The sequence below is a fragment of the Barbus barbus genome (genome assembly GCF_936440315.1).
Source record: "Barbus barbus genome assembly, chromosome: 40".
Lineage (NCBI taxonomy): Eukaryota > Metazoa > Chordata > Actinopteri > Cypriniformes > Cyprinidae > Barbus > Barbus barbus.
The window spans coordinates 20,880,391-20,907,735 of NC_136718.1; the positions used below are offsets into that span (position 1 = coordinate 20,880,391).

The following is a 27,345-nucleotide window of genomic DNA, read 5'->3' on the forward strand; positions in this document are numbered from 1 at the left end:
AAAAAAAACTATTATAAAATAGTGCTTATGAATGTGGTCTTGTTTATAGTGCTTTCTTATACACTGACTGAACTTGAGCAATAATGATGGTTTATGTTGTACTTCCAATGTTGCCCACTAGATGTAGCTTTAATGCAAGAAGTGGCTCTTAAACCCCTCACTTAACATTTTAATTTAGCACTGGGTCACACCAATAGATCAAACCTTCCTTTCTAGTTTTCTTCAGTCCTTAATATAATATATTCCCCTCCTTCCATAAATAAAATATGCCTGTAAATGTGAAAGTAAAAGCAGTGTAAAAGCAGGAGAGGCTAAAATATGCTTCTATACCGTGCAACATATCATAAACCTCCTTTCAAGGCCTTTATTTGGACATCGATAAGAAGCTCGGTCAAAGTCAGCCATGAACATTGTAGCTCGCATTTATTTTTTTCTGAATCCATAAAAAAAGCTTGATTACAGCTTGTGTGCTTGACACTTTGATTGAAATGATACATTTCGCACAAGATAGAAATAATCCGAAGAGAATGTGGCGCTTTATGTAAACCCTGTTTCTGTGGTGTTTTGACAGTTGCCAGGGTTAATTGACTGTGTTAAATTTGGAGCTCTGTTCCACAGCTATGAACCCATAACTGTGGGCAACTCGCGCACCGAGAAACATGTTATGGCAGGGCATGCCGATAATTACAGAGGGAGAGCGGCAGTGTTTGGGAACTGAACAAGGGCTGCTGCCAACACGCACATAGTAGAAACACCTTGTGCCTCGGGCTAGGCAGACAGCCATCAGTGTCTGTCATCTTTCTGTTGCTCTCTCCTGCCCACCAACACTTACCTGCTCAAACTCTTTCGCTCTTTTATTGAAAGATTGCTCCTTGTGAAGTCATGCCAGATTCTCTGAGGCTGATGAACAATTTAACAAGTTTATACCAAGCTCCTTGTTAGGGAAAGGGCACTAGTATGGCGAAGAGGATATATAGTGGAAAGTTTAGATGCAACTTTTAAAATAGTCTTTTGTTGTATGTATTTTACTTCAAAATGTAATGTTTAAAGGAATAATTCATCCAGAAATGAAAATTTGCTTAACATTTCAGAAACCCTCAGGCCATGCAAGTTTTTTTTTTTTTTTTTTTTTTATCGGAACACATTTGGGGAAATTTTGCATTACATCACTTGCTCACCAGTGGACCAGTGGGTGCCGTCAGAATGAGAGTCCTAAAACCTGATAAAAACACTCCAATAATCCACAAGTAATCCACATGACTCCTGACAGTCCATCAGTTAACATCTTGTGAAGAGAAAAGTTGCACGTTAAGAGAAACAAATCCATCATTAAGACTTTTTTGACTTCAAACTGTTGCTTCTGACTAAGATATGAGTCCTATTGCTTTCTCCATTGAAAAAGTCACCTCACTGCATCAGGAAAGAAATATGCGCAGATCAAGCACTGTTTACAAGCCAAAACCGTTTTAAACAAATATCTTGGTGGATTTGATGTGAGGGCAACAGGATTGACTTTTTTTTACGGGGGGAAGAATAATGAAGGATTATGATCTTGATGATTCTTAGTTAAAGCGTCTTAATGATGGATTTGATTTTTAAAAACATGCAACATTTTAAAAACATGCAACAAAAACATTTCACAAGACGTGGATTACTTGTAGATTATTGTGATGTTTTTATCAGCAGATTGGACTCTCATGACGGCACCCATTCACTGCAAAGGATCCATTGATGAGCAAGTGATGTAATGTAACATTTTTAACAATGTCAAATGTTAAATGTCAAACTATTGCTTTAATTCAGTCAGTTGCTTGGCATTTCATTGCAGGCTAATTATTTGTCAAATTTACTAGCAATTTCTGAGTGAACATCGTTTCAAAGTCTTTTTTTCCCACTGTACAATGGCAGTTTTATTTGCTAAGGAGAAGGCATTGAGAAGGGAACCTTTCCTCTCGAGCACAAAGATTTGCCGCAATTACAGAATTGCTTCCATATGTGGATCAGGCAGCTTCTCCCGCTGCCCCCTCCAGCCCCTCTCTCCTTCCTCTCTTTCTCCGCGTTCTCTCTCCCAGTCTTTTAGCGACTTCCCTCCCCGACTTCTATCTGTTTTTTAGCCATACTATATTTTTCCGCCCTTGCTTTCTTTCCCAAGTGCCACGAACGGTATTGAAAAGGCCACCTTTTAAACAAAGTCAGTCTTAATCAGAACATCCTGGTACTTTTGGCAGTGGGCTTCACTTGTGCTGATTCAATTAGAGTGAGAGAGCCAGGGACAGAATGCGCCTGGATCCGAAAACGAAAGGGAGAGAGAGAGAGAGAAAGTTGGAGGGGGGGCATGAAGGGAAAGAAGCGAATGAAAAGAAGAAAGAAAAAATGTGGTTTCACCAAAAGAATTCGGACTGGAGGGAGACAGCCTGGTGAGTGCAATAGGGAAAGGTGGAAAATGAGAAGCGAAGGAGAGGGAGAGAGCGAAATGTTTTTTGACAGAGGTCGGTTCAGAGAGGGTTCATGGTGACATCATGGCTGATTGTGAGGAAAGTATAGACAGGAGGGCCATTCACCTTTGATTGGACACATATGTTTGAGGGTAGACCGCGCGCTCATTTGCATGCGCTTATTGGCACTCCGTTAAGGTTTTTTTCCGACAACTGTGTTTGGACCGCCGAAGCGCGCTCGCTCCCTTGACTCGCGCACACAAACATACAAAAATAAGTACAAGCATGCGCGCATATGCAACCACAGATTAAATATGACATGTGGCTTATACATTTACATTAACTTTAATGCAAAACGTATTTTCCCCCTTGTAGCTTTTTCCAAAAGCTTGCTGTGTTGTTTTTCCCCGTGTATGTTATTTCTTCATGTCAGTTGGAGTCTAAATGTGTACATTTTGCCAGGCGGAATGAATGAGGCCTTTTATTGCCAGAGCCGTGCGTTTGACTTTGAAACTGAAAACGGATGCCTTTCGTGTGCGTGTGTTCGTGTATTTACGTGTGCGTGCTTTGAGTAAATCTACGTTGTGCTTGTTCGCGCGCGCGCACGCACATGCCCACCTCGCGCTCTCTCTCCGCATGTCTCATTGCAGCACAAAACTTCACATGACATCAATCTGCATGCAAGGAAATAGTGATCTCATTACAGGCATCTTGTTCCTGATTAAAACCTGCCGTGGCCACAAGCCTCTCTCTTTCTGTGTGTGTCTCTCTCTCCCCTCCCTTTTTCGTTTTCTTCCCCTTCTCTTTTCCATCCAGGCCCACTAGTCCTTGGCACAAATAAATTATACGTCTTAGTGGAAATGTTATTCGTTTATTTATTTGCAGTCCTGACAATTAACACGGGGGAAAATAAGGTCACGATGAAAAAGAATGGAGGAAGGATAAAATAATGATGTCAGAGGCCTTTAAGATGAGTTATGATGTCATAGCAAAAAGTGACAAATGCAAACCATTAGGGGAGAAAAAGGGGGGAGAAATGGAGCAAATGACAGAGAGCCAGTGTTCAAATGCACTGTGAAAAAATATTTTTATTGAAGCTGAAAATAAACACAGTATTGGAATTAGAATTGGAAGTGAAAATTGTTTCGATACCAATTTTTTGTTTTTTACAGAGTGTAATAAATTTACTAATTGATTGTTGATTAATGCATCTGCCCTGTTTGCATCGAGCCAAGTGTTTTTGACATGTGACGTGTTAACAACAACCACAGCAATTTATTAATTTGCAGAAGGTGTTTAAAAAATACTACAGTTTATCTCTAAGGAACAAGTTTAACAACTTCAAAAGAGCCACACAAATCTTTTTTTTTTTACTTTGAATATGATGGCTCCTCAATACCATGACTTCATGGGACAGCAAAGTGCCTGTTTGCAAGAGTATTTGTAGCAATGGCCAAAAATACACTGGTCACAATTATTGATTTTACTTTTATGCCAAAAATAATTAGAATTTTAAGTAAAAATGATGTTCCATGAAGATATTTTGTAAATTTCCTACCGTAAATATATCAAAACAAAATTTTTGATTAGTAATATGCATTGCTAAAAACTTAATTTGGACAACTTTAAAGGCCATTTTCTCAATATTTAGATATTTTTTGCACCCTCAGATTCCACATTTTCAAATAGTTGTATTTCAGCCAAATATTGTCCTATATTTATTCAGCTTTCAGATTATGTATAAATCTCAATTTCAAAAAAATTAACCCTTATGACTGGTTTTGAGGTCCAGGGTCATATATAGTTCACTTAATATGTTATGCCAACTTACTCATTAGTTGAACTCATGCATATTTGAAGAAAGAGTAATTATCTTAATACCAATTCCATATTCAGATACTAATAACTAAATCACTAATAAAAACGTTTACAGACATTTCCTTTAACCCTATACATAACACAATACAACAAATAATTCAAAATATTAATATTTTTCATCTGTAAAAAATCTATACAGAATCTATACAGAAATCTACTACACATTTAACATACATTCCTTAAAAAAAGGTTCCAAAACTGCAGTGATGCCACTGAAATAAATATTTTGGTTTTCACAAAGAACCTTTCAGTGAGCAATTCTTAAAAGAACCATTTTTTGGAATGGTTCTAAAGATCCTTTTTCCACTATAAAGAACCTTTTGTGAAGAGGAAAGTTTCCATGGATGTGAAAGGTTCTTCATGGAGCCATCAGTGCCCATAAAGACTACTAAGTGGGCAAGAATTCCGTATAAAAGCAGAATAACAGGAAATAGGGAGAGAGAAGCAGGTGAAGGTGAAATGTATTGTGGAAGACTGAAAGACAAAGTCAGAAAGTGACAGACAGGGAGGTACACAGGTAGTGTGGGAGAACGAGAGGAAGTGAGAGAGAGATAGCAGTCTGATTTATCTTCATTATCCTCCACTCTGCAGTCTCCCAGCACAGAGATCATAAATCTCAACCTCCAGCACACTTCACTGACAATGAAACACAAACACTGCTAACCTCTGACCTCTCTTCTGCTACTGACACATACTCGCTCAGACACACATGGAGAATGACAGCACATACTGTAATATTGTTTGAAACTTGGTCAACTACTGTTCCAATGAAAATGTAAGATACTAAGTATTTTGAAATGATTTGATAGGGAGACTCCTAAAGCATTGAATCTCAAAATTAAAAAAAATATATTTAAATATCCTCATATACTTAGTGATCACATTCTAAATTAGTAGTTACCTTCTTTTGACAGATAGTTAATATGTTTACAGAATGATATGTAGATAAAGCTGTGTAGGGCAGGTTTGTGTGGCAAAGCAAACCGCTTCCTGTTGACTTGTGTAGCCTATAGAGACCCAATGCCAGACCTGCTAAAGTGTCCTATACTGCTACACTTTAGCTGAGCTCAGTTTGGTAAACGGATTCATCTTAGCAAAAAATCTGAATGCTGAAAATGTTTTTAAGTTATTTAGTGCAGTACAAACTAAACGGAACCTTAGTACACACCGAAGTTGTTTCATGCCCAATAGCCTTTCAAAGCATCAAAATATGATCATTTGTAAAATAACTTTCAAATAAAAACAAGTGTTCCATTTGATTTATTTGCACGAATTACCGTAAACCCAAGACTGAACCTGATATGCCACCTCCCTGCAGCTTGAGATGGCACCGTCGAAAAGGAGCCAGTTAAGGTGTGTCTTCACAGTGAGGTTTTTGGGGGTTTCTGTTAACCAAAGCCAGTACAGAATGGCAGTTTTAGGAAGAACCCAGGCAAACGCCCAGAACCACAAACAAGCCAGCACAGAACTGTTTCTTACAAACACAAACTGCACACTGTACTGATATAAAACACATAAAGAGCGGCATATAGCCGGACACACCCTCAGCACCATGAAGTTTGGAACTTCCCATATTTACAGTCTCCCATCATCAAAAAGATGCCATTTTCTTGTGGACTTTTGTAGCAAATAAATCATTACTATTGATGACAACCCTGAAATGATTCATCGTAGATGTTATTTGTTTGTTTTATGCTTCTCAACTTGTTAATCCAGCATCATTTTACATGTTTTCCGGTTTCATATTTAGCTATACTGTTCATGCAAGTTTTCACATTGCATGAATAGCATGGTTTAGGGTTTTCACACTTTCACGCTGTTTGAAGCACATTACTGCCTCCCCCCCCCCCCCCCCCCCCCAACTGTAATAACATGCACCAATGAATGGTTCACAGTAAGACCAGGAACATGTATCAGTTAAGTAAGACCAATTTTGAAGTCGTCTCGAAAAGAAACTGTATCCAGCATTTTAACTATGAGTTCCTCATTGGCATTCCTTAATCATGTGCTACTCAGTGCATGTCACTTGTGAATACACAGAGTTCAAGGAGTGAGAAGAAAGAAAGAGAGGCAGAGAATTAAAAACAGAAATTTAAGCTTGCCTCTGTTTCTTCCCTCTAGGCATTTTGCGGCTTGTGAAAAATGTGCTGTATATTTGAAGGGTGGAGTCACGTGACCAGACAGGGTTCATGAATCAGAGCGCATAATTATTTCTAAGAGAGACGAAAAGAAGAGGAGGGAGGGAAAGAGAGTGAGAGACAGAGAAAAGGAGGAAGAGAGAAAGAAACGACCGTGTAGTGTGAAAGGGACTCTGATGAACGGAGGCGCGCTTCTCTTGTCTTCACCTCGCGGATTTTAGTCACAGTGGGTGAGTTTAACTTTCACAGAACCGACCAAACGATGTTTTTATTAGTTTACTCTCTTATGTCTGTCACTTATGATACACACAGCAAGGGAGAAGCCGCGGTGATTTAAACTAAACTTGAGTAGATACAACAGAGGAGCGAGATAGCGATGAAAGAATCGTATTGCTCGCAACTTTTTAGTTCGTTTGGCTCGCGCGACTCGGCTCTCTTGAATTCGTCTAATTGTAGCGCGTGCGCTGTGCTTGTGTTTTGATTTATTTTCGTGCGGCGTTGATGCTTGGCGTGCCAGTGTTTTCTGTGTCCGCGATGTGTTTCAAGAAATGATTGGTTACCTTTACCTGGTGAGTTGTCCCTTGACAAATGTAAAATCCCTTTGACAGGTATTGTTTTCCTTTTAGCCTTAAGTGTTAATGTCGCAGCCCCGTGGCTTACAAGTTTTAAGTTACTTGTGTGTGTGTGTGTGTGTGTGTGTGTGTGTGTAAATATGAGTGTGTGTATTTTGTACAGCTTAAGGGAAAGGTGTTTTCACAGTCATCTCATGCAGTGTATAAATTGTTCTATTAATAAAACTAAAATGTGGTAGCAGCGACATTACCGGGTTTTTAAAGTTAAATAAATGATGTAATGTAACAAATCTGGATACGTTGAGATGCGTCAAGGTTTTGAAGGAATAGAGTAGAACGTTTTAAGAATGCGTTCTCCATACAATGAATGGTATTAAACCTCAAAATGGATGCAAAATCACTGTATGATTCATACAACTCACGCACTATATTCAGTGTCTTTTGGAGCCATATGTTAGTGGTAATGCAAGGCACCAATCAAAATGTAAATTTTTATCTACTCATAATTTTCACATCTGCCCTAGCTCTGCATAAGAGAAGTGGTCATGTGTAAACAAGTTAGATCTTTTTAATAAATTGGTTGATCCAATTCACAAAACTGAGCTGAATGATTTGTTCCAGTTCTCGGGTTGAATCTGTAGTACAGACACTAGAACGTTGTCAGTTAGTTTGGGTTTGTTTGACACATAAACCCATCTTATGGCTTCTGAAGACTTGGAATATAGCATGTGTGGACTTTGAGGCCTGGTTTCACAGACAGGGTTTAGACTAAGCCAGGATTAGGCTATAGTTCAATTAGGACATTTAAGTCATTTTTATTAACATGCCTTATAAAAAAAACATTACTGGTGTCCATCTTAAGACAAAACAAAGCCACTGATATGTTTTAAGATCAGTCGGTGCAAGTTTATTTCAATTGAAACAGCTCAGAATTACATTTTAGTCTGGGACTAGTCTTAAATCTTGTCTGTGAAACCGGGGGTTAGTGTACTATCCCTTTAAGGTAACATCTACATACTGGCTTTGTACAGTGCAGTTCCTTTGAACGAGTATTGCATTTGTTCTATTGTAAGAAGTAACAAAATGCATAAAAGTGCACATATCAATGGATTTTGTGTTATTTTTCTCTTGTATTACCTAGCTGAACTTCAGTACAGTGAAGCTCCATTGCATTGACTGTAGCACCTGTTCTTTGTGCTTTCTGACTCAGTGCTTTGGATCAGTCTGTGATCTGAAAGAAAATTGCTTTCCTTTGCTTTTCAACATGTTGTGTGTGAGATTTTCACGAGTTGAAAAGATTTTTGAAAGTTTATGCCAGCAGTGTTTAATAGTGTCAGAGCCAGTCGTGATTTATGATGACTTCTTTTAACATGTGACAGAATGTTCACATCCAAACACACACATCTGGGGCAGGGGTGCTGTCTGAGCGCGTTACAACATTAAAAACAACAGACTTACTCAGCACATGCACAAACAAATGTATGCACGGCTCTTTTTTTTTTTTTTTTTGAAATGAGAAAGGAATGGGCCAGCCCTTTTCTGTCTTCAGCTGTTTATGTCTCACAGATCAGCAACATGAGTTTACATGAACTCAGACAAAAGAAGCAGAGACAAGGAAAAACAAACTATTGTCAAACCAGATATTCACGTTCCACCAAAACCAAAACTCCCACTCTGACTCCAGCGGGACTGTGGAGTCTGATCTCAGCGGTACAGTAACTGTAATGGAATACGGGAGTGTTTGTGTGTTTGGGTAAACTGCTGTCATTATATTCTTGAGTGTATTTTCCCTTTTGAGTGACAGGGAAATGTGTCTTTTCTTCACTGTATATCAACTCTAACCACAGTATTAGATTTACAGCATCACTTCCTGAATCTTTTATAGTTTATTCTTAGTAATGTTTTTATGATACTGTAGGTACACTCTTTCACTTTTTACAAATTTCACTTTTATTTCAGTGTGTTACTTATGGAAGCCTGTTTCCACCACATAATAAAAAAAATAATAATCTTACTATTTAATTTTTTTTTTCACAATTCTGAGATTGTTTCTTACAACTTGTACTGTTTTCTCGCAATTTAGAGAAACTCAGAATTCAGAGAAACAAGTCATATTTGTGAGGTGAACTCATAATTCTGACTTTCTTACAATTCCAAGTTTACATCACACAAATCTGTTTTTAAAAAGATTAAAAAAAAAAAAAAACTGTGTCTTTTATCACAATTATGATTTTCTTTCTCACCATTGTGAGCTTATATCTTACAATCTGGACTATTCTTCTTATAATAACAAGTTTATAGCTTTTTGTCCTTAGATCACAAGTTTAAAATCGCTCAATTCTGAGTTTAAATCTCACAGTTCTGATAAAAAAGAAAAAAAGTCACAATTAATTTTTATTTTATTTAAAATTTTATTTTATTTACAATTTTATTTTATTTAATTTTTATTTAATTTTATTTTTATTCAGTGGCGTAAATCAAGCATCCATTGTGACTTGCCATTTCTTTGTGAGATTTACTAGCTATTTCTGTTCCTACTTCATTTTTTTCAGTGTAAAACTCCCCTTTGTTTTTGCATGCATGTTAAGTAGGTTTGACTCGTTGCTTGGACTAGGCCTATGTGTGTTACTGAACATAGGAGATGTTTTCATGAAGACATGCATGCTTAGACCACCCTACTGTCTATCTGTCTAGATCCCAATTTTTCCTTCAGTCTTCAGTTCATCTGGCTGCTCTTTGGCTTGTAATAAATCCAGAAGTTTATCTATGACTGTCTCAGGAATTTTTGGGGGCAATAGAATGTAAGTGGCAGGGAGGGGCTGAACAGGTGGTTTATGGGGGATCAGAGAAGGTGGGGGGGACTTTGTTCTGTACTCTGTAATTATGAAGGAAACCATCAGCTCACTGCTTCCCCTGTATATTTTTGCAGGTGTGCAGGGATGTATCCCTTTGACTGCGTGTGTATATAAAACTTTATATGTCAGCCTGTGTGTCTGTGAAAGGGAGAGAGTGTCCGACATCTGCTTTTAAAAGTTCCTGTGTGTGTCAGGGCTTTTATTAATGCGTCTGTGTTTATACTCATGAGTGCGAATGCTCCCCGTGCCAGTGCTACTGTAATGAGCTCTGATTAAATAAACTGTGTTCATCTGAAATGGCTAGTTTAGCTCAGCGGCCATGTCATTTGTTTTTATAAATCTGATTTCTTGTCTGATTACGCTATGTAATAAACCACAACTACAATCTAGCAACGATCATGTTAATGCTCTGATCCTTAACCAATTATTTAACCTCATTTCCCACAGAGGAATACTGCAATAAATAAGCTCATTGGTCATGTTCATTTTCTCTCCGTTCAGACGTTTTATGGGTCTATAAACAAGTTTCTCTTTTTTTTTGTTGTTTATCCGTTCTTGCAATGTGCCTGCGCTCACCTTGTCCATATCACATTGCGGAACAGAACCGTCACAACTGTCTTTCATCCACTCCGTTTATCCCATCACTCTTTCCATTGTTCCCTCTCGTTCTTCCATGTGTCATAAACCTATCAAAATTTGTTTATTTATAGAAAAGAGAATTTAGAATCCTAAATCAAGAATCCAAGAACAAGTGTGACACCCACCCGTGTAAATAATATAGTAAAAAGTAAGTGACTGTTAATGATTTAAAAAGGTTTTTGAAAACAGTTATTTAACATTCATTATTAAAATATATAAAACTCTTTAATTTGTGAAAACAGATTATTTTAATTTTGTAAAAGTTTTTTAAAAAGCTTTTTGAACGGTTGACTTGATGTTTGTATTAAAATTAATATTTATTAATATAATATTTTGAATTATTTTATATTTGAATTATTAAAAAAAATAACAATAATTATAATTAATGTGTATATACATTTTATTCATTTATTTAATCTGTCTGTCTATCTATCTATCTACAATTCTTTAAAAAAATGTGTGTATGTGTATAGATAGATAGATAGATAGATAGATAGATAAAAAGTCACTTTTGTTAACTTACAATATTGATGATTTTAGTTTAGAAGAAAATGTTAATGACAATGTCATGCGATATCCAGTGTAATATGAGGTAAGAGCACACATTTATTATTGTTATTGTGAATGACAGGGTGCTTGAGCCTTACAGCTGGGTCTGTGAGAGTATATAATACACTCTTTTAAATTATTACTTGAGGGGCAAGTTATACCCAAGTGCTGTGATAGATATTATGGCATTGTCAGTGCTATACAGTGATTGGGTGTGAAGAATGTTAGTTGGGTGCCAGGAAAGGGTTCAGTGTCAGACTGGTTTTAATTGATGGGATATGTGACTCCGAAGCAGATGATCATCTATCACTCTTAATGTTGTGCTAGCATTTGCCCTGTCAGAAGACAGAGGAATTAGAACGTGTCAGTTTTATCTCCCACAATAAAAAGGTTTATGAAGGGCTTTCTCAGAAATGACTGCCTGATGACGATACGCTTTGTTTAATTTTGTAGCGGACCAATTCGGTGAGGCTATATTTTATTATTGTTTATTAATGCCACTTGACAGCACTGTAACCACTGTCCCCTGCTGTGACGCTGGGATAGGGGATGTAGTAGGGGAAAAAATAGAAACAACAAATGAATCATTAAAAAGTTATCTTTCTGCATTATTGTGTGTTTGTATGTTCGTGTTAATGATGTCTGGCCTTTGAACCTTCAGCACTCAGTTCTGACCCTCCTTATGACCATGTGACCTCCACAGCGCCTGGAGGTTCCTCAGCTGCAGACTTTCCACACAATGCGTCTCGTCTCCAAACATCTTTCTTCAATTGATTCCACACAGATTTCATTCAAGGTTACAGCACACAGTGCTGTGTCTTATTGCAATGTCTCTTGTGCATAACAAGTAGACATGCAGTTTTATCCATCGAAGTTTGCTGTAAACATCCCTCGGACACATATGCTTATGTTTTATGCAGGATGTGACACTTATTTCTCAGCAGAAAATATGCAAACTACAAGCAGATCTCTTCTTTTTATGGTCAGATGTGGTTAGTGTTTTCTGGTTTATTTTTTGCGCGGTCAAACTATAGTGTGCCTGGGAAATGTGAGGAGTTTTGGGAAGCATTTAAAACTTTTACTGTGCATTCAATTTAGGAATCTGGGAATCAATAAACAGACACTTTTAAAAATAAAGGACCTTTATTGGCAGTGATTATAAAAGTTTAACATCCATGGAACCTTTCTAATGCACAAAAGGTTCTTTAGATTATTATAATGTTCTTTGCATTAAGAAAAAAATGGTTCTTTCAAGAACTGTTTGCTAAAAGGTTCTCTGAGGAACACAAAATGCTTCTTCAATGGCACTGTTGCAAAAACCTCCAGTTTGTGTTTTCTGGTTGCATATTTAACTATTATAGTGTGCCTTAGAAATGCGAGGTGTTTTTGTGAAGCATTTAGAACTTCTACACTGCATTCAGTTTAGCAAATTCTCTGGGAATTGAACCCATGACCTTGGTGTTGCTGACATTATGTAGTACCACACTCTTAAAAATAAAAAGTATTGGCTTTGAACATTCAACATCCATGGAACCTTTTAATTCCACAAAAGGTTCTTTAGATTTTTAAATGTTCTTTACACTACAAGTTTCTTTGGGGAACCATTAATGGTTCTTTTGTGGCGAAATTCCTCTTTGGGAACCTTAATTTTGAGCTACCTATTGGTTGGGTTTCATTACAATGGGTCTGATTAGATGAAAGTGTCTTTCTCTCCTTTTCCTTTGTGTTTTTACTCTCTTTTTAGGAGTGGAACAGTTTATATTTGCTCTTTAAGTGAGCTTGATACCTCTCATAGAAGTTTCCAGAGCCCTGGTCCGCAAGGCGTTTGTTCTGAGTCCCCGCTCTTGTGGCCTCCGCTATATGGTGCCTCTGCCTGTCTGGGGGTGTTTAAGAGTATACGGTCGGATGTGTCAATCCGTCTTAGCGCTGATCGACAGCAGGAAGGCTAATGTGGAAAGTTAAAGTAGCTTTTAAAGTAGAGCGCCGTGAGCTTAGAACGAAGGAGTGGAAATATTCAGAGTGTAGACAGGAAATGAACCCAAACCGCTGTACCATCCCAAATCCGTCACAGCTTTGGAGGAAGAATGGATTGCGGTTTTAGCCAGGCAGAGGGAGGAAAAAAAAGAACTCCCCATCGGCTCCGGTGGTTAATGCCTCCTATGACTTTTTTTTTTTTTTTATATACTGTGTACCGGTTAGAAATGATTTTTGTGATGGCTCAAAAGTTACTCAGTAGGTCAAACTTTTGGAGTAATATGCTGATTTGGTGCGCAAGAAACATTTCTTATTAATACCAATGAAAACAGGTGTGCTGCTTAATATTTTTGTGGAGCAGCAAATCAGCATATTAGAATGATTTCTGAAGGATCATGTGACCTTGATGACTGGAGGAATGATGCTGAAAATGCAGCTTTGCATCCCAGGAATAAATTACATTTTAATATATATTGAAATAGAAAATAGTTATTTTAAATTGTAATAATATTTCACAATATTAATATTTTTACTGTGTTTTTGATCACATAAATGCAGCTTTGGTGAGCATTAGAGACTTCTTTAAAAAAAAAAAAAAAAAAATTATTATTATTCCAAACTTCTGACCATTAATGTAGGTCTCAAATTGTTGTTTTCCAAGCAAGAACGCGATACCTTCAGTGGCAGGGACGCTTGATCCGCGAGAGGCAATTCTCTCCTGAGTTGAAATGGATACTTTTTCTTCCTCTAAACACAACCTGCTTACCCTTTTCACGGTGGCAAACTGCAGTACTTTAGAGGAGCTTAGACATCACCCGCCTGGCTCGGCCCAGCCCCGAGGAGCCATGAATCACATAGAGCTGATTCTGTCAGAGATACACAGCGCATCACCCAACCATGCCAGGAGCATTTTCTCTCTCTCTCCGTCTCGCTCAATCTTTCTTTCTTTCTCTGTGGCTAATAGGCCTCAGCATGCTCTGCTAATGATGTGTTTGTTCTGTGAGGAGCAATGTAGAAACGGTGGTGAAATCAGGCTTTTGGAAAGTCCCAGCCTGTTCTTATAATCCCTGCAAAAGTCGGGTCTGCGGTGGGTGCCCGCCGTTGCCCCCCTCTCGGCCCAGAGTGGGCTAGAGGAGTTTGAATGAGCGTGTGTGTAAGGGTCAGCCAGAGAATGGCAGTAATGAGAGAACATGTGTGTATGTATTTATACATGTGTGTGTATGTGCGCCCTGGGGGCCCATGCCAGAGAGGGCGAGGGCCCTAGAATGAGCTCACTTTCTGCACAGCCTGCCTGCCATAATAGCAGAACATACTCTGTAAAACTCTTTGCCGATGTGACTCATGAAAATACGCAGGCGCCAAGTGTTTTATTAATTCATTATTGTGTTTAGGAAAATTCTAGGAACACACAGATCCCTTTTCAATCAGTTCCCCTCTTTTCAAATGGCTGCATGAGCTTTGGATTTTCCCCGGCTCCCTTTTTTTTCCTCCTTTTCCACTATTTTTCTGCTTTCTTTTTCTCTCCCTGTAAAAGCTTTTTTGGGTGTGATTTTGATGTTTTTCTCCGCTGTCTCTCTCCCGCAGTTCGTCTTGTTTCTTTTCTTCTGCATTTATTTTATTCCCAACGTTCTCCTTATTTTGTTTCTTGATGTTCTTACTACTGGTAAGAGTCAAAAGTTCAGAAGACTTAGAGTTAACGCAAGCCCTAAAATATTATAGTGAGAGCCAGAGTGAAATTGTATTTCCAGCAGACCACTTGTTTAGACCAATTTTATTGTATGCTGTATGTGATCAGTATTCTAATCTAACAGTTTTATTAATGCAAATTAAAAGTAAATTTATAAGCAAATAAAATATTTAAACAAACACAAATAAATAAATACATACATAAATTTGAAAAATACATTTAAAAAATAATAGAAAATAATACAATACGTACATTTAAAATCATAAGTAAATATTTAAATTTATATCCACGAACTTAAATAATAATACCTTAATTTGAGAAAATATACAATACTTGTCTTATTTTGAAATAAAAAAATAAATAAAATGTAATTAAATAATTACATCAAAATACATTTAAAAATAAATCATTTAAAACTGAAATAAAAATTTAAAAATGCATAAAAATAATTAAATACACTTAAAAATGAATATATTACATACATATAAATAAAAAAAATTACAATATTTAAAAGATTTATCTGATCTAATTTTATCTTATTTTGTCTTATCTTATATCTTAATTGACTTTTTTAGCATATAATGATATCTGATTATATTTAATGCATTGCATGTGACAGTAGAAACTAAGCATTTCAATTGAAATCGAAGTCTGGTAACATTCCCGGTGGATATATAAAAAATATTTCCCAACCTTGACTGATATGTATGGAAAACATAATTATGCTATCATTTTAGTTCACAGTAACGCTTTCAGTTCAGCAAGTAGCAGATTTGGCCTGAGAGCGAGCACTCTGCTTCAATTGCAAAGAATTTATCCTATGCTGCCTCAGTCTCCAGAGTAAACACGTTGACTTCGGCAATGTGTGGTTTTGAATGGTGAGCTCTAAATGATATCTGTTACATATGGAACAGTTCTGAGGGGTCACGGACGGAGCTGGAGCTGGAGCGGGAGGGGGGGTGATCTGGGCTGGGATGGGTTCGAGGGCACACAGTCGCAGATGAAAACCAGACCTGGAGAAAAAGAGAGGACGAAGGAGGAGGGGGAGAGATGGCAAGGCCTTGTTGTGGCTGGCTATGGGCGTGTGCCTATCTGCAGAGCTCCTTCCTTAGACGTGGCCAGCCTAGCTTGGATGCACATGTGGAAGAGTTTATTGTAATGGAACTCTAAATTAGTGGTGGTTTGAAGCTGCCTGCTGCAGTAGGCTGTAATTAGCTGGCTCTGCTGAAAGAAACAGAACCAGAGAGGCTGGAGGGAGTGTGTGTGTGCGTGTCTGTGTGTGTCGGGCAGATGTGTATACTGGAGCCAGGAAAGAAAATGGCACACTGAGGGGGAAAATATTTGTTTTAGCATGTATTAATGAATGTTTATGCAATACATTCTTACAAAAGATTCTGTTTTTTCAGGTACTGTTATTTACCAGGGGTTTGTTTTTTTTTGGATTTCAACTTTTTTACTTTTTGTTATATGATGCTCTTAGAAACTTTTAAATCATGTTTGCATCATTTATTTTTTGCATCATTTATTTATTATGTATCACATACATTTATGTAAATAATCCATCAAAAAAATACAAATAAATCCAGCATATAAGTATAAATAATTTAATTATTTTTGTGTGAAAGTGATTTTTATCGATTAAAAAAATATGGCTGTCCCTCAGTTGTAGCATCATTTGCACAATTTGTAAAAATTAATAATAATAAAAAAAATAGTGAACTTTGTTGCAGTGTCAGTGAAAAGCTTGATATGAAATATGGGACATGATGTGTGAAGGAATCAATTAAGAAATATTGAAGTTCTTTGGTTTTGGCATCATTTTGCATAATTTTTAAACCAATTCTATAAATAAAACAGTGCATCTGAACTAGTGCATGACAGTGAAGAGCTTGAGATGAAATATGAGGCGTGATGTGTGAAGAAAACACTAAAATCAAACAACAAATATTACAGAAGCCAAATTGTCAAATTATAAAAGTGTGAAAATATTGTTCAATTGTGTGTATTTATAGGATAAATAAAATATTAACTTAAAATTTTGCCTTAGTAAGACAACAGACTGAGTCAGCCTTTTTATTTTATTTCAATATGTTAAAAATATCACTTCCATCACAGAATGCTGTTAAACATAATCTGTAACTTGATATGTAAAGTAAAAACTTTTACTTAGTCCTGTGATGCCTGCATATCCACTGTTGGACATTGTTAGTCAAATTAAACTAATAATAGTTTGAAAATGTATTTTAAGAGTGTAAAAGCAGCCAAGAAAAACCCTTGAGGTATGTGTGTGTAGCACTTGGAAAGAGGTTTCTTAGGGTTTCATTGTGTGGATTACAGTAGAGCTGTGTGCATCTGTTGTGGAAAGGGAGCTCAGTATTTCTCTCAGAGACTATGTGTTCAGGTGCAAGTGTTTTTATGCGACAGTGAGAAAGAGTCTGTATGAATGTGTGTTTTGGAAAGCCCAGGCTTCTTTCCTGGCCAGAGTGCCGCCCTCGTAGTGCCCCCCAGTGCCCGGACTCTGTCACTGAATCTGTCTCCCCTTTTCTTTTTTCTTTCTTTCTCTCGGCTCGGTCTATGTTTATGCCGAATTCATGAGCACGATTTTTCCCTTGCTTTTTGCCCTGATTCACAAACCACAGCACTTCCAAAAAGCGCTGAATTCTTTGGCTCAGCTCATTTTTCAAAAACCACATTTAAACAACAAGCCGCCAGCACCACCCACTCATAAAAATCACTCAAGGGAGAAGGAACAAAAAATGGAAAGGGACAACCCAGCATTCACTAGTGCAGTGAGGAAGATAGGTTTTGTCTTATTGAAAAGTGTGCGTAAGAGAAACACACAGCGAGATGCCAAAAAAAAGCCTTGTTTTCCAGTGCAAATATCTAAACATCCTTAAAACAAGATGAATGTTTTTTAAAAGCAAAACTGCTTAATAAATGAGAATTTAGTGAGGTTTCTGGTTTCATTTTTGACATAAACCTTTGTGTTTGTGAGGGAAATCGAATGGAAGCAAAGCAATTCGGACAAAAAAGTTGTCACCTCTTCCTTTCACTCCTTCTCTTCCAGTTCCTCATCTTCTCCACTGGAGCCCACGTTGGGGCCTCGGGTCTGTGAGAGGCCGACTGTAGTCGTGCAGGGCTGAGAGACTGGCAGCACAAACAGAGAAGCTCTTTCTTGTGGAGTTTGGGTGATTTAAATCATATGGAATAGCCTGGAAACACCACAAACGTCTGGACACCTTTCAAAACGGAGCAGACAAGAGCGCTCTCTTTCTCCCTCCCTCTGTTTCTCTTCTCCTGCCTCAACCTAACTTTTTCCTAACCGCTTTATTATTTTCCTCCCTCCCCTTGGTTTCTTTTTTTGCTCTCTTTCTATTCCTCCCTCCATTTTTACATATCACCCCATCGTTTTCCCTCAGACTCCACCCTCCTCGCAGACACACAAGCGCTCTTATGCACTGGCTGCTGGGTTGTTGTTAAACTGATGTGAGAAACTCGCAGATTGCTGTTTGTGAGACGTTAGGGGTTCTTAAAAGATTAGTTCATCCGGAAATTAGCATTCTGTTATCATTTATTCATGCTCATGTCGTTCCACACCTTCCTTTTTATTTTGAACAATGTACTAGTCACATTTTCTGTGCAAATTGAATGAATGGGACTGGAGCAAAAGTATGATTTGCGCAGTAAATTTCAAATCTTCTGAAGCCGTATGATAGCTATGTGTGAGGAACAGACAGATCATTTATTCTTTAAAAGCCTTGATATCTGCTTCATGTCCTTGATGAATTAATGAGGGAAATATGTAATCAAATGAATCAAAGAATTTGCTGACCTGATTCACAAAATTAGTCTGAATGATTTATTCTTGAATTGGTACGGTCCATTTAACCCACTGAGTCAGTGTTCCAGTCACAAGTTTTTTTTTTTTTTCATATTCACTTGAGTGGAAGATTATGAGTGAATAACAAATTGTGTGGTTTGCACAGGAGCTTGGACTCACGGAACTGTTTTACTACTGTTTAGAATTCTTTGTACAAATGCTTACCTTATCATATGTGCTTCCCCCTGAAGGTACGTCCTGTTGTACGAGTGAAAGCCGAGCCGTGACACAGATCTGAGAAGTTTGCCAACATTGTCGCATAGGCCGTTGAAGCTCACGACAGGCCCAACCAGCCTTTGGCAATCAACCATCACCATGGCAACCAATAGGGAACGGCAGGTGGGTCACATGACCGGCTTCCCACCTGCTGTCTACCCCTTTGCCTTTAATTCCATGCGGAGCCACTCCCCCTTCGACCTGCTGACCAATAGTAGCCTGTTTGGACGGTTTGGGGCGGACCTTCCCAAAGAGATGGCAGCGTTGTGTGAGTATTGAACCTGTTCTGCATTCGTTTATTAGCAGAATTAGCATTCGATTCTTACAAAAGATCTTGTTTCTTCAGCCACTTTCAGGGTTTTTTTATGTCTTGATTTTTTTTTTAAACTTTTTGAAGATATTGGAAGTTTTTATGCATTTTACCCTAACTTTAAAAATCTATCATAAAGATGTGAATTCTTACATAGTATAGTGTTTATCTTTAAAAAAAAAAAAAAATGTAAAATAGAATGCAATTTGCATTGAAAAACTTTTAAAATAGTGTACTAGATTACCTATAATCAGATTTATTGCTAATATTGCATCCAGTTCAGACTATGATTGTGGGATATGTGCAGTATGCATTGTTGGATGCTGCACATTTTGGTAAAAGTAGTAGGTCATGTAAAGTATACATAGTATGAGTAGTATGATATTTAAGAATCTTGCTTGTTTTGGTGTGAATTTGTTGGAGGACTCTTTTACTGGAATGTTCTTGAGTCTTTCAAGCGTTTGCTAGCTAGTCTTGTTCCCTGGAAAAAGGGCATTTCTTACAGGTGTTTGACCTCAGAAAGAGAGAAAAAGTCCAGCATTTTAGCTTTAGTGTCACAGGGGGCGCTGTTTTACATCCAACTGCAGAAGGAAAGTGTATGTGAGACAGTATAGAGAAACAACAGATGGCTGAGAGAGAGGAAAAGAGCCATTTACCAGACATTTTATTCTGCAGATATAATATATCAAGTTTTTACATTTTATAGCATTCCAGAAAAGTAGCGGGTTTCTTGAACCAGCTGTCACAGTTTTTCATCAAGAGAGATTCTCTTTTTTTTTTTTTTTTTTTTTGCTGAGGTGTGTAGTACATTCACTGGCTCTTTAGATTCTGAATGTGTTGCAAGAATGCGAGCTGTCTGTGGATTTTTCTTGTTTAGACAGTGCTTAGGGGAAAACACAAGCCACAGACATCTGAAATCTCATCTGAAGTCCTGAGGGGAGAATCTGTGATGGGTTTGGATGGCAACAACAAAGCAGAAGACTATGCGTTCCCCCTCCTCAAAACACACAGACACACACACGCACAGATATAGACTACTCGCCGTCTCCTGCTGTGCCGCTTTTACTCCTCTGCAAGTCTGAACAACACTCCAGCCTTTTAGATGTCAATCAGTACCCACCCCCTACAGCTGCCCACCTAATCCAATAGGTATTTACAGAGAGCAGCAGAAAGAGAGAGTGAGGGAGGGGTGATGGAAGCACCTGGGGATGACGTCCTGGTGCAGTGGAATCCAAGAACACACCCTGCTGTGAAAATACACTGACGGATACACAATAAACAAGTCTCCTCTGTCTCCTGGTCCTGAAAATGAGAAACATATTTCGCCTTGCATATGCAGACGGCCTGAATACAAAATTGTCTTTGTGGAAAACATGAATGTTTGAAAATCTGGGATATGATCGGAGGAGCTTGACGAGGCAGATGTTGATTAGCATTGTCAGCTGTGGCTTTAGCTTTAAAATCATTTTGAAGTCGGCGTGAAATTATAATTCATCTTATTTACATTTTTGTTTTGCTTCCAGTTTTTAGTCAAAATGATAAAACATGCTGTTCCTCTGAAACTCTTTTCCTTTCCGCACAGCCTATTGGAGAATGTTAACAGATCGCCAAATGGCTATTTAGCCATTGTTTTAACAATTTCATGTTCAATCTGGCTCTATTATGATTTACAATACTGTTCCAAGGCTTGGGGTCAGAAAGATTTCTTTTCCCCAAATATTTTGAAAAATGTGTTCAACGAGGATTTATAAAATTAATCAAAAGCAACATTAAAGATATTTATAGCAAACATTTCTGTTTTAAACAAATGCTATTCTTCTTGAACTTTCTATTCATCCGATAATCCTGAAAGAAATGTAGCATGGTTTTGACAAAAATATTAAGCAGCACCGTTTTCAATAAAGATAATCTGAAATGTTTCTTGATCAGCAAATCAACATATTGGAAGGATTTCTGAAGGATCATGTGACACTGAAGACTGGAGTAATGATACTGAAAATGTTGCTTTGTATCACAGGAATAAATGACATTTTGAAATATATTCAAATAGAAAACCGTTATTTTAAATGGTAATGCTATTTCACAATATTAGTGTTTTTACTGTATTTGTGATCAAATAAATGCAGCCTTGGTGAGCATAAGACTCAAATTTTTGAATGGCATTGTATAACATCCACTTTTCATGGTGCAATCAAGTCCCACCCTTTAAAAAAAAGAATTGCAAATGGTAATTCATGTTGACTTTTAAAAGTCAAATTTAACCCATTTATTAAACTGGAAACTATTTCTGCCTCGCTCTGGCTGTATGCATATCCAAAAGCACATCGGTCCCTAAGCAATGCCAGGAATTGGGTGAGAGTCGAGACCACAGAGGCCCTAATTTGCTTTTGGGGACGCCGTTTGACATTCTTTTTAGACAGGCATGTCACAAGTTGTTTTACTGAGCCATTCTTATCCCTGGCTCTGAGACGAGGGGAAACAAAGGCAGACGAGCAACCGGCCCGGTGCTGTTTTTGCTTTTTTGCGGGAGTTGGTTTAACAGGCCTCTTCGTTTGTTGTCAGAGCTGTCTGTCGGCTAGACTGCGAAAATTCCCAGCTCATAAAGGCACAACATACCGAAGTCCCTGTCTTTAAGTGTGTCTGCGTTGTTAGTCCTGCATTCTTCCCTTGACTGGTGTGAATAATTTCTCAGAGAAGACAGTCATGCTTTGGCCTACTTCAGATAGGTGTGTTCAAGCAGATATGCTGACAGGTTCAATCACTTTCCAAAGATGTGCAGTTGGCACAGAGCTCTTAAAAATTTTGATTTCACACACTGACAGCTGATCACTTTTTTTTTTTTTTAAAGCCACTTTTCACAATTTTCTAAAACTCTGTTGCATTGTTTGCATTAACAGTGATAGAGTGAGTGATGTATGTACGTTTAGATTTCTGCGTTTGACAGATGCTTTTATACAAAGTGACTTGCATTGCATTCAAGGTATAGGTTTTATCAAACTCGCCCATTCCCTGGGAACTGAACTCATGACCTTATCACTGTTATTGCCGTGCTCTACTGTTTGAGCTACAGTAATGTAGACAAAATCAGAGACTTTTCCCGGGATCTGTCTCATATTCTCATACATATTCTTAAAGCAGATGAAAACAGGAACTCATTTCTTTACACCAGCAGTTCTCAACTGCTCTAATAGGGCTGTGGACTGCAGGGAAAAACAACGCTAAAGGCAAAAAATAAAAATGGCACACTCATAAAAACAAATTGTGGCAGCATTATTATTTACATTCTATTGCATTGCATTGCATCAGATTTATATTAGTATCATTGAAATATTATTAGTTTTATTAATATTTTTATTTATTTTATTCTAATATGACTTTGTGTGTGTGTATTTATCAAGCCCCACACTATTTGATCCTTTTTTTGTCCTGTTTTTATCCTGTTTCCTGAAAAACTGAAGTTGCAAATGGTGTGCTGACTTTTAAAAAGGCTAATTTAATTGCCTTTTTAATTTAAATATATTTTTTTTAAACTGGAAACAATTTATTCTTCACTCTGGCTGTTTGTGTATCTAAAAACAATGCTAAATATAAATAATAAAAAATACAAATTCAATTAATTTTCATAATTTTGTCATTTTTTTTATTTCACTTTAGTAATTTAGTTGTGTATTTTTGTCATATGCCATATATAGTTTTTATTATTTTGTATATATATATTTTTTATTTAAACATTTTATGGTCTTAGCTTTAGTTGTTCTTTTAGTTTTAGTTAACTATAACATTCCTTTATTGCATTGCAGAATATACCGTGTTTTTTTTTCCTTTTCAGTCTTTGTCATGTTAATAATTATGCGTATTGCTGGGTCTGTGCAGTTGTGCAGGGTCAGGGTCAGGTATCCGGTTGGTGTCAGGTGAAGCCAGTCTAATTACAAAGGGCTTCCTTAAAATTGATTAGTTGACTAGTCATTCAGAAACACACTGACTTGTTGGTTTTAAAAATAGTTGGCGTTTTTTTCATCCCTACACCACTAAGCATTCCTGGTCCAGCATAGAAATTCATGTTACCTCTTGCGTTTATTTTATTTGTATTTTTTTTTGCATGTATCACAGAGTAACTACTCGAGGATTTTGCGTGTAAAACGTCCATCTGTGGAGGTCCGCTGTTGCTTTGACACTGAGTATGTAAAGCAGCTGTGCACGTGGGGCCACCGGTCACTGTTTGTGAGGCTCCGTGTGGGAGTCTTACGTGCCGGCGTGCAGAAGCCGTTATCAGTTGATCCCTGTCATTATCAGAGCTCTTCAAACAAACAGTTGGAAGCCCATTACCAGCACTTAACATGTGATAGCATCTCAACTGAGCCCTCAAACGCTCCTGAAACCTTTTACCAATCAGGGGAGGAGGCCTCGCTCCAAGCCGCCAAGAGGGATGTTTTGAAAGGCTGCTTGGTCATTTCCTTTAACCAGACGGAGACCGTGTGGTTCTAATCTAATAGTCCTACTAGGGCCATGCACGGTCCAGCTGTCTCTCTCGCACTCTCTCCGCACATATCAATGATATTAGTTCCCTTTTGGCTTGCGAGTTCCAGTTTTTATTGTTGTGACTGGAGCCAAGCTGTTGTGTGAAGGCATTTGTATTGTATAAAACAGAACAGTGTGCTTGTTCCAGCTTGTCATTGAGAGAAAGGCAAACATTTTGTTGTTCGCTGCCCCCACAGGAATGATTCAGTACAGTCACACACTTTCACACAGTAAATGTAAAAATATGTGCAGCCTACTTACTGCAGTCTAAAAGTGCTTTTGTGCAGGGTTATATAATTGAGACCATATCTGGTGACGTATTTGCGTAATGCAAACGGATTTAAAAGCTCTGGGAGATGTTAGATTGAAACCTTATATGACAACGACTGATTTTAGGGCTGCGCAATAAATCCAATAAATAATCAAGATTATGATTCCGACTACAGTAATTAGTGATGTGGTGATTGCAGCAATCCATGTTTTCATTTTTTTTATTTGTGACCTGATTTTGCAGAGTTTGAGCATTTTAAACAGTCACAGATGCTTTGAGCGCATGAATGCAGAGATGTTTAAATGAATATATAAGCCTTTCAAGTAATGGTCTTGATTAACTTTTTTCTTTACTCTGATTAACAAATGAATGTTTTAGGTTTTACTTCTTTTTGTTTTAGTACCAAAGTGAGATGCATTGAATGTTGTGCAACTCACTTGCAATGTACAGCAGTCAACATTTGAAGTGGATCAAAAAAAATTCATCAAAGTTGTCCTAAAACAAGAATGCATTTTGATTTTAGGACAACTTTGATGAAAGGTTTTGATCCACTTCAAATGTTGACTGCTGTAGATGGTATAACAACCAATATACACTGCAAAAAAGTGTTTTGATTTTTATGCTGCTAAGAGGATTTTGATTTAGTATAAAACAGCAAAAGATAAAATAAAAAGAGTACTTCTTTTTAAAAGAAAATGAATTTTTTCATTTAAAAAAATTCTAATTTAAGAAATTAAATAAGTAATTTTCAACAAATTATATTAATTGTGTAATTGTCGGCAAATTAATATCAATTAATAAATGATTATAATCCCTAGTAATATTTAAAATACATTTATTTCATACTAAGGATAGTTCAAATCTATTAATGCATTTACTGAATTTTGCTCGAGAATGACTGATAAAATAAATATATTTAAACTTTATTTGGAGTACTACTTGTGCACAATGCACATTTCTTAATATTAAGCCCAAAACATATAGTGTGATCTTTGAATAATATCAGTCTTTAAAATCAAGATATTTAAAGTGTACATCAAGTTTACTTACAATAGTTTCACTTTAGCACAATTAGATATACTTCAGCTTATATTTGGCCTGACGTCTTCCAAACAATTAAAGTGCATTAAGCACAAAATTAGTTGTTCCAGTTTAGTTCCAATTTAACTTTAATTATACCAGTTTACTAAAAGTACAATTGCAGGGTATTTTTATGAAATATATAAATGTGTAAATGTATCTGTAGTTTACTTAGCATGAAATAAATGTATTTCAGATACATTTTAGTATATTTATTTTTCACTAGAGATGTCATGGGAAATACATAATTTGTACAAAGTGATCAAACATAGAATAAAGGATCACTGAAAGGGAAATATGTTTTTAAAAGAGGAAAATAACGAGTCTGTGTCATCAAAAGGCCACTGCACAAGCACTGCATTATATCTGATTATTTATGTACAGAAACATTTTTCCGTCAAAGTGTTGACTTTCCTCCGCAGCTGGCATGAGTTTGTGTGCAAGAGGGATCAAATTGAAATGAAAGCAATGCATGTGTCTGAACACTTCTCCATTTCCTCAGAGATTCCACCATCTTTCATCTCTACCTCTGCTTTCCTGCCAGGTTCCTCTCTGTTCCGTCACTCATCACCAGCAGCACTTACTTCTACTGTAAACAGTCAGAGTTTGAAACCTTCTGGTGGATGAATCAGTTATTTACGGATCTTAATATTCTTATTGTGCATTTTCCAACATGTTGTTTTTGTTGTTTGATGGTTTGACTTCTAAAGTCTGGAAGCAGTTTGGCTGGAAGCAGATGAACTTGGCCGGTGATCAACATCAAATGCTATTCGAGAACACATTATACTTTCTTAATATGGCATACTTTCTGATTGAAACAAAATATTCAAAGTGGAAAACATGTAGGCCAGGACTTGATTTTATCCAGTGGGAACTGATTGGATCATAAACAGTGGGCGTTTTGTACCAGAATGGAGCCAGAAGTGAATACAAGTTTGCAGTTGATTGTGTACAGTTTACTCCCCTTCTTAAACACAACTGACACACTCATGTTTGAGGAAGGTCAAGGTCACCCACAAGAGCATCTCAATGTATCCCAATGGTAACATTTCTTTTTCAGTCTTTATCGTTGTTATTAACTATAAAAATAATATTATTAATTAGCATTTTTGTCTTGTCTTCCAGATAAAATATCTAAAAATGTAAAAACACTGTTTATATCTTAAAATCTGTCAGTACAGTGAGACAAAATACACTTAAATTAAATATAATATTTATATTTAATATTTTATAGAGGCTTGATATGTTATAGAGTGTTAAGAAAAGACAAATTTCATTTCGTTTTTTTTATTACATTAACACTAATTTACCATAAAATTATTGTTTTAAGTGGAAAAGCGTTGGTGAACAATTAATTATCATGCTGATTTATTATCAGTGTTGAAGCTTGTGCTGCTTAATATTTTTTTGGTACCTTTGAGTCTTTGATGGAAAAACAAAGTTAAAAAGAACAGCATTTCTTTAATATCACTTTTTATCCATTTAACACATCCTTGTTGGATAAAAGTATTAATTACCAAGAAAATAATTCCCGACCCCAAATTTTTGAGTAGTAGTGTATATTGTAACACAACATTTCTATTTTGAATAAACACTTCTTTTTAACTTTTTAAATATCAAAGAATCCTGAAAAAAGCATCACAGGTCCCAAAAAATATTAAGCCGCACAACTGTTTCCGACATTAAATCAGCATATTAGAATGATTTCTGAAGGATCATGTGACACTGAAGACTGGAGTAATTATGCTGAAAATTCAGCTTTGCTTCATAGGAATAAATCATATTTTAAAGTAAATTAAAATAGAAAACTCTTATTTTAAATTGCAATAATATTTCACAAATATCTACAAATACAAACAAATATAGCCTTGATGAACATGAGAAATGTCTTTAAAAAACATCTTACTGATCTCAAATTTTTGAATGGCAGTGTAAATATGATGATTTACACTGATGCATTGTTCACAATTAGAACGGAACCTGCATTAAGGAAGTAAATGGAGTCAATTTTCATTTCATGTTTACAGACACTGTTTACAGAGCGCTCCAGTGCTTTGCTGGCCGTCATCGATAGAAGATTGTTCAGCTTTTTATTCTCTAGTATGCTGTCTGTATTGCTGTAATCACATATGCAATGCTGGGCCCTTTGTGTATATGGGAATTCATAAAGTCTTTGTTAATATTTTGGCCACAAGCGACTCCCACACTTGTCTGTTTTTCGGAGAGTTGGCGTAACCGTAGTGCGAGTGGGAGACAGAATCAGTAGTGGCCTCGCTCTGCCAGGTCATTAAGAGCTCAGTTTGGGAATTTTGCAAATTGTTCATAAATGGAATCTCAGCTCGA

The 27,345-nt window shown here is 36.9% G+C and overlaps 1 protein-coding gene across 1 annotated transcript in view; it reads left to right on the top strand.

Annotated features, from left to right (window-relative positions):
- The first annotated feature begins 6,464 nt into the window (after positions 1 to 6,464).
- Positions 6,465 to 27,345, top strand: part of LOC306860038 (retinoic acid receptor gamma-A-like) — a 53,980-nt gene continuing 33,099 nt past the window's right edge. Inside the window, exons 1-2 of the mRNA XM_079401562.1 lie at positions 6,465 to 6,681; positions 18,799 to 19,091. Coding sequence (XP_079257688.1) covers positions 18,923 to 19,091 — 169 coding nt within the window. The 5' untranslated portion in view covers positions 6,465 to 6,681; positions 18,799 to 18,922. The remainder of the gene's footprint in view (positions 6,682 to 18,798; positions 19,092 to 27,345) is intronic.